The 13,464-nt window shown below is 42.7% G+C and overlaps 1 protein-coding gene across 2 annotated transcripts; it reads left to right on the top strand.

Moving 5' to 3' along the window:
* The first annotated feature begins 773 nt into the window (after positions 1-773).
* On the top strand, positions 774-2,539 carry LOC126381267 (uncharacterized). 2 transcript variants are annotated; one of them, XM_050030765.1, is made up of 2 exons: positions 774-1,856; positions 2,228-2,539. In XM_050030765.1, exons 1-2 carry the CDS (start codon positions 849-851, stop codon positions 2,231-2,233), a joined length of 1,014 nt encoding a protein of 337 aa, XP_049886722.1. In that variant the 5' UTR covers positions 774-848; the 3' UTR covers positions 2,234-2,539. The 2 variants fall into 2 exon arrangements, with proteins under 2 accessions (XP_049886722.1, XP_049886721.1); XM_050030764.1 differs by having other exon boundaries at positions 774-1,862.
* Positions 2,540-13,464: the final 10,925 nt, after the last annotated feature.

Here is a 13,464-nt window from a genome sequence, read left to right as displayed (position 1 = left end):
TTCGTGTTTTGAAAGGCAGTCAGGAGGTCGAGTCTACTTATTTTGTTACCTTGCCGATTGAATTTGATAAGTTACTCTTGAAGTAGATTTATTTGTGGTTGATGCTCTGTACATGAACACGCCAGTAATAGTGGGCACTGATGTACTCAATCGTGAAGGTATCACCTATATACGAACCCGTGAGCGTCAATGCATTACGCGCGACGAAAGTTTTGTTCTTAAACCTGAAACGGTATTGGCAGTCGAATCGAATGACGAGTTAATGATAAAAACTGAAGTGACCGGTAACGATTTAGACAAGTTGTTGGGTATTATCAAAAAGTTTTCTCCACATTTGATAACTGAAACTTCCATTTCGACTGTCAACACTGGAAGTATGTCAATAAAGCTAACTAGCAATACGCCAGTCAATGATAGACCATACAGGCTTTCGCAAGCGGAGACATTGCGCGTTCGCGATATTATTAAGGATTTGCTCGAAAAGGGAATTATTCAAGAGTCAGAATCTGAATACGCGAGTCCTATACTACTTGTGAACAAAAAGGATTCCAAAAAGGATCGCTTATGTGTGGATTTTCGCAAGTTAAACGAAATCAAAGTTTTCCCTTTCCACTCATCGATGATCATATTGATCGGTTAGGACGTCATAATTTTTTTAGTAGTCTTGATATTGTAGTATATTGTGGGTATTAGGATATAACCAGTCAAGAATAAACGGAGCTAACGAACAGACGTGTCTTTGATTTCTAGTACCGAGCTAGTGACATAATAGTGGCGAACGAGGATTAAAATAGTTATTATAGGACGTGAATTGTATTACAGTGCAGGAACAGTGTTGTGGTATAAAAATGACGATCGGAAAAGTAGGTGCTTTCGAATTGAAGACGGGGCTGTGGTCATCGTACATTGACCGTTTGGAAATGTATTTTACGGCTAATGGAGTGGAGGAATCCTTGAAGTTACCGACGTTAATAGCAGTCATGGGGGACGAAGCATATGAATTGCTAGTGAATTTAGCCAGTCCCGAAAAGCCGTCAACTTTAGCGTACGAGGAGGCGGTTAACTTGTTACGCGGCCATCTTGAACCGGCACCGTCATCGTTAGCAGAACGTTACCGTTTCAGACAAAGGAGGCAGGCAACCGAAGAAAATATCGCCACGTATGTCGCGGAGTTAAAGAAGATGTCTCGATTTTGCAAGTTCGGTAAAAATTTAAGTGATAATTTGCGTGATCAATTTATTTGTGGGTTATGCAGCGATATTATCAGGCAAAGGTTATTTGCGGAGGATGATACGATATCATATACAGAGGCAGTTAAGCTTGCAACATCGTTGGAGGCGGCGGAACGGGACGCGGCGGCGGTAGAAGCATCGTCATCAAATACTTTTAGCAATACATCAGCTGGGTCCGGAGTTAACGCTATTAAATTGGCGAGAACCGGTCGGCCGGCTAGTCGCGGAGGACGCGGCGGAGGCGGGGGATGGCGGGGAGCACGCGCAGGCTCGATGACAGCGCGGGACGTCAACACGACCGATAGTGGCTCATATGGTAGTATGCGCAGCGGGAGTATGCGTAATTATTATTGCTCGGCCTGCGGCGCTTACAGTCACAACAATGAAACATGTCGTTTCCGGAACTACCAATGTAGCAAGTGTCAACAAGCGGGTCATTTGCGACGGGTGTGTCCGAATTGGGGCGCAACGGGGACGTCGCGAGGAGGGGCCCGACGGCACACAGCGGCGGGGTCGCCGCGGCAGCGTCTGCACTTCGGTGAAGCCGAACAGCCGTCTGAGGACGAATGTGACGGGGATATCGAGACAGAATTGCACCATCTTTGCTTGAACAATTACAAACCAGTAAGTGTATGTATTCAAATAGAAAATACAAAGATCCCTATGGAAATAGATACCGGCACTGCCATATCATGTGTTAGCAAGTTGACGTACGATAAATATCTCGGTCACTTACCCATTGAAGAAAACAAAACAATTCTTAAGTTTTATGACGGGTCAAAAATAAAACCAGTAGGGATAATAAGGCCAAAAGTACAATATAATAACTGTCGTAAAAACTTAGAATTGTTTATCATTGAAGGAGGTACTACTTCCTTGCTAGGCAGGCAGTGGCTGGGAGAATTAGACATAACGATACCTAAATTAAATTGTAACTTTGTAAACAATGTAAGTAGTGGACACGTTAATGCAGAAGTCAAAAAATTAATTAACAGGTATAATGATCTATTCAGCGGCGGGCTGGGACGGTATACGGGTGGACTGGCAACTCTGCGCGTGAGAGATGGCGCGGTGCCCGTGTTCCACCGCGCGCGACCGCTGCCGTACGCGCTGCGCGAGCGAGTCGACGCCGAGCTGGATGCCATGCTGCGCGCCGGCGTCATCGAGCCCGTCGAATGCTCCGACTGGGCCTCCCCACTGGTACCCATTAATAAGCCGGATGGTTCACTAAGAATTTGTGCCAATTATAAATGTACACTAAACCCGTCCTTACTGGTCGATCGTTACCCCCTGCCTAAAATTGAAGATGTTTTTACCGACTTCAAAAAAGGAGGAGGTTCTCAATTCGACCGTATATTTTTTTTTTTTTTTTTATGTTTGTTCGGGCATATCTTCGTCGTATATGAACCGATTTTGATAATTCTTTTTTTGTTTGAAAGGAGATATACCCAAGGGGGTTCCATGTCAAGGAAGTCAGGATCTGATGATGGAAGACCAGAGAAATCGAGGGGAATTTTCAAAAATCGTAGGAGCGACTAGTGCGTTTGTAAAGTCATATTGATCGGATCGATCTTTAGGCTTCGGAAAAACTTCCCGACCTTCGAAAACTGGTCAGCATCAGGGAGATACCCTATGGCCTGGCAAAACTATACAACCTGGAGCAATTTTTCTTTCACGAAACGTATTTAAATCTTGATCAAATCCAATCGCCGGTGCAAAAAAACAAAATGGCGGAAAAAAAAGATGGCCGCCATACAAAATTTTGTCGATTTTGGAAGAAGCCCGTTTGGGTAAAAATAATGTATGGGGCGCTTACTCAAAACGTCATGTAGAGTACGGAAATACTTTCTGGTCACCAAAAACTGCTCCGCATCAGAGAGATACTCTACGGCCTGGCAAAACTATCGCACGTGAACCAATATTTCTTTCAGTGCACTTATTTAAATCTTGGTCAAATTCCATAGCGCGTAAAAAAAAACAAAATGGCGGAAAAACAAGATGGCCGCCATACACAATTTTGTTTTTTCAGAAAATGTCTCGGGATATAAAATATATATCGGGGTTGTGATCGGATCGTCATGTTAAGTATGGAAATACTTCCCGATTTTCGAAAACTGCTCCGCATCAGGGTGACACCCTACGGCCTGGCGAAACTATCACACCTGAACCAATTTTTCTTTCACAAAACCTATTTAAATCTTGGTCGAATTTAATGGCCGGTGAAAAAAAAAACAAAATGGCGAAAAACCAAGATGGCCGCCATACAAAATTTTGTTTTTCCAGAAAATGTCTTGGGGGTAAAAATGATGTATAGGGGTGTGATCGGAACGTCATCTTTGAAAACTGCTCCCAATCAGGGAGACATCCTACGGCCTGGCAAACCTATTGCACCTGGATTTTGTTTGTTTCCACGACACCCATTTAAATCTTGGTCAAATTCTGTCGCCGGTGAAAAAAAACAAAATGGCGGAAAAACAAGATGGCCGCCATACGAAGAGGGACAGTTTCGAATAAAATACGCGAAATCTACTGTATCTATATGTATGCGTGAGTGTGTATGATAGCAGCTTCCACTGACAACCACATGTGTGTATGTGTATGTGTGTGTGTGTGCGTGTGTGTGCGCGCGTGTGTGTGTATATGTGTGTGTGTGTGTGTGTGTGTGTGTGTGTGTGTGTGTGTGTGTGCGTGTGTCTGTGTGTGTGCGTGTGTCTGTGTGTGTGCGTGTGTACGTGCGCTTGTGCTCGTGTGCGTTAGCGCGTGTGTGAGTGTGTGTGTGTGTAAACATGTTCATCAATAATAATTGTGATCACTACTAATCATATATTATTATATATCAATATAAATCAGAAAATCTGTCTGTCTGCATCCTTGCTCGGTCTAACCATCACTTAAAATCGTAAAATAAAATAAAATTTTTAACAAAAAAAAACCGACTTCAAACGCAAAACTAAAAAGCAATAAATAAATTCACTTCGCACAAAGTAATTAGTACGTATTTTCAATTAGTTAATTATTTTATAATTCTGAAGTCGGTGCCAAGTAAATGCTACAACAACCCTACTACAATATCAAATTACTATGTACACACAATATTGTTTAATACCTATATCAAAGCAATTACAAAACAATGTCAAACAAAAAATTACAAAACAATCAGTATTGAAAAATATAAGAATCGGTACTTCGTTGTAGCATTTCCTTGGCACCGACTTCAGAATTATAAAATAATTAACTAATTGAAAATACGTACTAATTACTTTGTGCGAAGTGAATTTATTTATTGCTTTTTAGTTTTGCGTTTGAAGTCGGTTTTTTTTTGTTAAAAATTTTATTTTAGTAAATCTAAACGGGAACATGTTTTATAGTAAAATTGATTTGTCGCAAGCATATAACCAGATTGAATTAGATGAATCAAAAAAATATACTGTCATAAATACTCATCGTGGTTTATTCCAATACAATAGGCTCGTTTATGGGTTGTCCTCGAGTGTAGGTATATTCCAGCGTATAATGATAAACCTACTAAGCAGCATACCTAACTGTCAAGTTTTTCTAGATGACGTGATTATAGGAGGGGAAACGGAAAGCGAACATTTACACGCTCTAAATATGGTTTTCCAGCGGTTAAAGGACCACGGATTAAAATTAAAAAAAAGTAAGTGTGTGTTTCTAGCCGGAGAGGTTACGTACCTGGGTTACGTAGTATCGAGGGAAGGTATTAAGGCTGATCGAACCAAGATCGAGGCGATTGTAAATATGGAGCAGCCACGAAACGTATCGGAATTGCGGTCGTTTTTAGATACAGTAAATTTTTTTGGTAGATTTGTAAAAAATCTAAGTGTTATAATGTATCCATTATATTACCTACTTCGCAAAGAAGTCGAATGGGACTGGAGCAGAGAATGTGAACAAGCATTTACCGAGGTAAAGAGAATATTAACAGGTGCCGAAGTTCTAAGTCATTATGACCAGAGTAAACAGCTGATAGTGACGTGTGACGCGAGTGCGCGTGGACTAGGCGCCGTGTTGTCGCAGCCGGGGCCGCGCGGCGAGCGCCCCGTGGCCTACGCCTCGCGCACTCTCAACGACGCGGAGAAAAATTATTCCCAGATACATCGGGAGGCACTAGCTATCATTTTCACTATAAAAAAATTCCACCAATACTTATACGGTCGGCGTTTCACCTTACGGACGGACCATAAACCATTAGTATCTATTTTTGGGCCAAAAACGGGGATTCCGAGTATGACGGCTAGCAGGATGCAACGGTGGGCAATTATCTTATCGGCCTACAATTACGACATAGAATACGTAAATACCAAAGATAATTGTGCGGACGGGTTGTCGAGACTGCCGGACAGGAGCTCGAATCATAACACGTTAGTTACGGAACCAGAACAAACATACCTACATTTCGCACAGGATGCTTTGTTATTAAACTATGAACAAATAAAGAAACAAACAAGTAAGGATATGATTTTAGGAAAGGTGCTCAGTTACATTAGAGATGGGTGGCCTTTGCAGTGTGATTTAACTAATTTAAAACCTTATTTCAACCGTAAAACAGAATTGTATGAGGAGCTGGGGTATATATCATGTGGGGACACAGGGTACTTATACCCGAAATGTATCGGGAAAAAGTCCTAAAAATTATACATGAGCCTCACATGGGTATCATAAAGTCCAAAGGTATAGCACGTAGTTACGTGTGGTGGCCAGGTATAGACGAAGCAGTGGAGGCGACGTGCCGCGCATGCTCGGTATGTGCGGCGCAGGCGGACGCGCCGCCACAGCAGCAGGCCCGCCCGTGGACGCGAGTACATCTGGACTTTATGGGACCCATACATGGGAACACTTACCTCGTAGTGGTGGATGCCATGTCTAAATGGTTAGAGATATTTCCGGTTCCCAGTACTGCGGCAGCGACGACTATACATAAGTTATCAGAATTGTGGGCTAGGTGGGGTATTCCGAAGCAAATTGTCAGTGACAACGGTCCACCGTTTACAAGCAAAGAATTTGGGGATTTCTTAAAATCTGATGGCGTAGAACATATTTTTACAGCGTCATATCACCCGGCATCGAATGGAGCAGCCGAGAATGCAGTAAAAACTTTAAAAAGGGTCATAAAGAAAGCGCACATGGGAAATCAGAAAAAAGACAAATCACTCAACAATTTTTTATTGTATTATCGAAATACTGAACATTGCACCACAGGGGAGAGCCCGACTATGTTACTAATGGGTCGGCGTTTGCGCACATATTTAGATCTACTAAAGCCGGATAGAATGGCTAAGGTAGAACGTAGTCAACAGCGGCAAGTGGATAGCAAAGGCGGTTCTAATAGGAATTTACGGGTAGGGGATGAAGTTTGGTACCGGCAATATTTAAAAGGCGAAAAATGGCAACCAGGGACAGTGAGTGGCGCTTTAGGTAGTACGGACTATAAAATAAGTGATATCAATGGTAATGAAAGGCATAGACACATCGACCAGTTAAGGCATAGGTCCAGAAAATCATTAGTGAATCCGTGGAGGGATAGGGGCGATTTTATTACTAATAGTGACACCGCATCACCGGTGGGGTTGGCTCAGTCGCAGAAGTTGGGAGAGGCAAAGCCACCGGCTACTGCCGCGACGTCGCCGGCGCGGAGTGTGGTTGAAGGGGAGGATTGCTTTGTTACTCCTGAGAAGGAGTTTAGTTCGCCAAAATTGAACACTCCATTACGCGCGGAGCCCGTTCCAACTGTACCACGACCGGCCCGTCCAATAAGGCAATGCAGACTAGATAAGCCCCCCTGATATAAAATTTAAAATGTAGATGGCAATAATTATAACAGTATATAATATTTAGTTTGGAAATAGAATTATTGTGTTCTTTAGTCATAGTATCATGGGTCAGGGTCATTACATTGTATAATTCAGTTTACATCATTAGTCATAGGTCTTAAGAATATGAATATTTAGATTTAAGTATTAATCCTAAGTTGAAATGTTACTTAAGTATAAATAAGCATGATAATTAAGATACTAGGACACTATCATTAATTAAGTGTAGAGGAATGTAGTATATTGTGGGTATTAGGATATAACCAGTCAAGAATAAACGGAGCTAACGAACAGACGTGCCTTTGATTTCTAGTACCGAGCTAGGGACATAATATTATATGGCAACGGGATTTCACCAGATACCAATGGAGAAAGAGTCGGTTCCTTTAACGGGTTTCGTGACGCCAGAGGGGCACTACGAGTATTTGAAGATGCCATTTGGTCTCGCGAATGCCCCTGTGGTTTATCAGCGAATTATAACAAAAACGTTACGACCTCTCATTGATGCTGGTAAAGTCCTGGTGTACATCGACGATGTTTTGATCATGAGTGAAACCATCGATGAAGGTCTCTCTATTCTACATGATGTGTCGTTGACTCTTACTGATGCTGGGTTTTCAATAAACTTGAAGAAATGCTGGTTTTTGTCAAATAGGGTTGAGTATCTTGGTCGCACTATTAGTCAGGGTCAAGTACAACCGAGTAAATTGAAGGTTAAAGCGCTTGCCGAATCTCCGGTTCCCAAAAACGTTAATAAACAAGTTCGCCAATTTCTCGGATTAGCTGGGTATTTTAGAAAATACATTGCATTGCTAAATTGACTAAGAAAAATGTCCCGTTCGTGTGGAGTAGTGAGCAAGAGTCGGCTAGAAAAGAAATAATTGACCACTTGATATCCGAGCCGATCCTAGCCATATATGATCCAAAATTACCTATAGAGGTGCATACTGACGCCAGTTCGTTGGGGTATGGCGCAGTACTACTTCAGACACACAATTCAGGACATAAACGCGTTGTTGGGTATTTTTCTAAATTGACTCAAGGCGCGGAACCAAAGTACCACTCGTATGATTTAGAAACTCTAGCGGTGGTCAAGGCCCTGCAGCATTTTAGACACTATCTGGTCGGCACCCACTTTACCGTCGTAACCGATTGTAATGCATTGAAACTTACGCAGAAAAAAAAGGATTTGATTCCAAGAGTCGCCAGATGGTGGATATATCTGCAGGATTTTGATTTTTCACTTGAGTACCGAAAGGGCACTTCTATAACTCACGCGGACTATTTAAGTTGCAACCCCGTTAATGTCGTTCGAGTAGAAAACCCTCAAAATTGGGCTCAAATCGCCCAAGCCGCCGATGAGGAAACTCAAACCCTCATGCAGAAGTTGAATGAGGGGCAGTTAGATTCCAAGCAGTATGTCAAGAAAAACGATCTTCTGTACTATCGTTATTGTCCAACTGGAGAACAGCCCAAACTTTTGTGCTTCATCCCGAAAGGTCATAGACTTAGTGTGTTGCGCGTCTTTCACGACGAACACAACCATATCGGCACTGAGAAAACGTGTGATTTAATCTTAAAACACTTTTGGTTTCCTGGACTCCGAGCATTTGTGCAGAAATATGTGTCCCACTGTATAGTGTGCCTAGCGCATAAAAGGTTGCCTCGATCAACTCACCAACCTATTCACTCTTATGAGAAGCCCGAATGCCCGTTTGAGACCATTCATGCCGATGCTTTGGGGCCTCTGCCCGAATCTAATGGTCATCGTTATGTGCTCATTATAGTTGATGCCTATTCCAAATTCTGCCTTTTGTATCCAATGATGCGTCAGGAAGCTAGTGAACTTAAACGACATTTTACCAACGCTGTGTCACTTTTTGGCACCCCTAAATTAATTGTCGCTGATCGTGGTCGAATGTTTCAGAGTGCAGAATTCCTCAATTGGGTTTCTGAGTTAGGTACCGATATACATCTGATCACTCCTGGCATGCACCACTCCAACGGCCAAGTCGAAAGATATTGCCGCACATTGATGAACTTGATCAGAGTCCAGACCAATTACAGGCTGGAAGAGTGGGCCAATGTAATGTGGAAGTTACAACTCACGATTAATGTCACCAAACACAAATCCACTCAGAACTCGCCACTTAACCTTTTGATAGGTACCGATTCTATGACACCTGTCATTCGTAATCTTGTACGCGATATTGCAGTGGAGGGTTCTAACCAGAAGAGGGAATCGCTTCGTGTGATGACGAGACAACAAGCTTCAGAGCGGTTAAAAAGAAACCAAGAGCAACAAGATGCGACAGTTAATCGACACAGGCGTTCTCCTCGAGATTTTGCAGAAAATACCTTGGTTTTTGTGATAAAGCAGTCTCAATCCACAGGAAAGCTGGACTCTGGAATGCGCGGTCCATACCGTGTGATCAAGGCTCTACCGCATGGGCGGTACGAGCTACAATTGGTCGCCGGCTCCTATGGGAAGACTACTCAGGCTGCGGCCGAGTATATGATACCCTGGAGAGGCGAGTGGACCCCGGATACGTGTGCTGCCTTTTTCGAAAGTGAGCTACGTAATTTTGTTGTACCCTTGGTACTTGGTGAGCAGACCTCACACCCCCAGCGAGCAGACCTCGTACGTGAGCACACCTCATACCCACAGTGAGCAGACCTCACACCCACAGCGAGCAGACCTCGCACGTGAGCAGACCTCACACCCCCAGCGAGCAGACCTCGCACGTGAGCAGACCTCACAAATAGCTACGGGCAGACCCCGATTTCATCTGTTTTTTGGTGGGCAGAGCTCACTGGGTAGTCATGGTGTAAGCTTGTCCTAATTAGTTTGTTTTCTAAAACAGGTGCAGACCAAAGCGAGCCCGAATCGACTACACAGGGTGCTTCCGGGTTCAGAACAGTGACAGCAGGTGACACTGATGCAGACTTAAAAGAGCAAGGCGCACCTGAGTCCACTTCAGCCAGCCAAGACGCTTTCCAGTCCAACCCTGAAGATGAAGAGGTCGTGGTGGTCATAGAAGTCATTGAGGATGACGCACCATCACAGGCCAGAGAAGAGAAAGAGGACGAGGACGCCCTCCGGTCAGGAGAGGCCGTGTTAGGGATGAGGTCAAAACTAGATGGCGCTGCTGTAGCATCGCCGACCCCAAGTGACAGCTAGTTGGCCAACCGTTCATCGAATGTGGCCAACTCTAGACCGCATCGAAGTGGGAGCCGAGCGCAGCACTCACTTTGACTCGACACGTGCTACGGAGTGGTTGTGCGAAATTCTTAGCGCGGAATATTGTAGTTCGGTGACGTCATAATTTCAATAATTTGTAAATGGTTAATTTTCATTAAAATATTTTCTAATTTGTGCCCGAGCATTTATTTATTTGAATTAATTTAGTTGTTTTGCCAACAATATTGATAATTATTGTATTAAGTAACATTTTAATTTGATCTTTAATGTATTATTTAATCTTCTATATTTATTGTCCTATTTCTTTTGGATTATTCCCGCGAAGGTTGTTGACATTATTATTATTAATTATTTTTTTGTCCTCTGAATAGAGAATTTGTAATCAAGGAGAATATAGATCACTACGTTTGTAAATATTGTTCATTTTATAAGGATTTTAATTAATAATAATAATAATAATAATCTTTATTCAAAAAGAAAGTTTACAAAAATGTTTTGAAGACTCTGACTCTTAAACTAGACGAATCTGTGAATTATTTGTGATGACGTCAAAATTGTACGCCAAGTAAATAATTATGTCTTGATGACATAAGTTTCTTTTGTTGTAGATGTTTGATCATCTTTATACATATTTATTTTTGTATACTATTATAATGAGCAGCTCTGCTCGCGAGCCCTGCCACTATTGCCCTAACTCGGGCAAGCTGTATGCGGTCCCTCATGGTCTCCGTATTCATATTGGTCGCATGCACAAGGACGTTATTCCTGATGCCATACAAGGTCAGACGCATACTGCAGGTGCGACGGACACCGATTCTTCAAACTCACAGTCTCAGTGACCTGGCTTCGTTAAAAATGAATACGCGTGTGTTGAAACATATCCCTAAGGGTGCGAGGTGTTTGGCGGCAGGCAGGCTTGTTTCGTTAATTGAGAAATGCCTCCAATCAAATAGCGTGGGGGATTGGTTTAATTTGCTGTCTTTTTCCTTCTCGTGTGTTAGGCTGAATTGTTCGTCGACAGTTATAAAACATTTTTCTATAAATGGCAACACAAGAATGGGGTTGTCAAATCGGACGGATTGATACACGCTCTCTTGCGTTGGGGACCTTGACGACATCGGATGTGTTTACCAAGTTAAGTGTTATTTTCTTGATACCAGAATAAATAAGTGTGATTACTGTTCTACCGTATTTTTACTACATATCAGAAGTGGTAAGTACCTACGTTTTTGGGATGTTTTGTTGCCACGCGTGACCACTTTTCAAGCTGGATAGTTTGTAAGTTTAACTGTAGAAAAGTGTTGTTTGAATTATAATTATTCTTTAATTATTAGTGAGACTCTAATTGTTTCAATTACGCATAGTCAACTTTTATTTCAAATAGTAGTTACCTATAATAATAATAATAATAATAATAATAATAATACTCATTTATTTCAGCCAATAAAGCCATAGTTATGGAAAAAATACAAAAAAAATATATATACAGAATAAATTAAAATAAAAAGTAAAAACAAAAAAAAATATAAGGTATACAATAAAATAAAATATTAACCTTCATAATTATAAGGTTTAGTCAATGCACGTTACTTTTTGTTTGCGTTCTGGTGTACACGATGCCAATGCCGAAATATCGGGCTGCGATATATGTCATTACATAAAGTCTTTAGGATTGCATTTTCAGCGCTACGCAGCCTACCCCAAAAGGAAGCTATACGCGACCGAATGACTGCGAAGAAATCGGGGACCAATCCATCAGCAAACATAGTCGACGCACTACAGTATCTTGGCATTTTCATGAGGATACGATATGCGTCATTATATTGTACCCTCATCGTACTAAACGATTTACACATGTAGTTGGTCCACAAATGACAGGTGTACATGTTTTGGCAGAATGCTTTGAACAATGTTGTCTTGACCTCCCTGTTGCATCTGTAGAACCTACGTGCGATCATGTTCGCTCTGATGGAGAGGGCCCGGCGTTCACGCTCAATATCGTCATCGTCACTAAGATCTTCCGTCAGGTAATGACCAAGATACTTGAACCGCTGCACCCTCCCAATTTCCAGCCCATTGAGCGTCAGCCCCGGTACGTACTCCGGACCTCTCCCAGCCCTAAACACCATCATTTCAGTTTTTGCCACGTTATACTTCAGTCCATGAGTATTAGCATAATGCTCACAAACTGAAAGTAGCATTCGCAACCCGTGTATTGAGGGACTGAGAAGCACCATGTCATCAGCATAGCTGAGGTTGTTTACACAAACCCCCCTAACATGGCATCCTACTCTGGTGCCTCTCAATTCTCCAATTAAATCGTTTATATAGAGGTTGAAGAGGACCGGAGACGTTAACCCTCCTTGACGTACCCCGCAGTCCAATCTGTATTCATTAGACGTCGTGTCGCCCCACCTTACACAGTTGGTTTGGTTCCCGTACCAGTAACGCAGCAGACCCACAATCTCAGTCGGTACACTGGATTTGTGCAGTTTGGCCCATAGAACATCATAGTTCACTAGGTCAAACGCTTTACTCAGGTCAAGAAAGCAGGCGTACACCGAAGTTTCTCTACTCACATAATGGTTGACCGTATGTTTTAGACCAAAGATTGCGGAATCCGTCGCCAGACCGGGGCGGAAACCAAACTGAGCATCATCTATATCCAGGTGACTGACAAGGGTAGGGTACAGCAAGCGCTCAAACACCTTGCCCACTATGGTTCCAAGTGAGATAGGGCGATAGTTGTCCGCAGAACCAAGATCACCAGTCTTGTTTTTTGGGACAGGAATGACGATTGTCTTCATCATTGCGTTTGGTAGATAGCCGTATCTCAGGCACTGGTTATATATATTACAAAGCCTCTGATAAACCGCATCACCTGCACACAGTAGATGCTCTATGCCTAAACCATCGTGACCTGGTGACTTGCCCTTCTTCATTCGCGTCAGCACTCTCATGACATCACGTGATGTAAACTGTATTACGCTGCTGGGGTCAATATGGGGCACATCAGAAGGCACAGCCTCTACCTGTCTTGGTTTTACCCTGAATTTACGAGCGAATAACTCGGCCATGCCCACTGGATCCTGCACACCATCAACGGAAACCGGCAAACCTGATTTAAAGTTTAACTGCTTTGTCGCAGCCCAGAATTTCACAAAGTTCTTGTCTTTTCTGTGTTCGGCAAGGATGTTCA

Source organism: Pectinophora gossypiella, unplaced genomic scaffold, assembly GCF_024362695.1.
Source record: "Pectinophora gossypiella unplaced genomic scaffold, ilPecGoss1.1 Pgos_42, whole genome shotgun sequence".
Taxonomy (NCBI): Eukaryota; Metazoa; Arthropoda; class Insecta; order Lepidoptera; family Gelechiidae; genus Pectinophora; species Pectinophora gossypiella.
Note: the sequence above shows the minus strand (reverse complement) of the source record. Positions and strands in the feature narration are given on the sequence as shown.

What these genes read in the sequence shown, in the direction of transcription:
- LOC126381267 (XM_050030764.1), top strand. Translation starts at nt 849, where the DNA reads ATGACGATCGGAAAAGTAGGTGCTTTCGAATTGAAGACGGGGCTGTGG.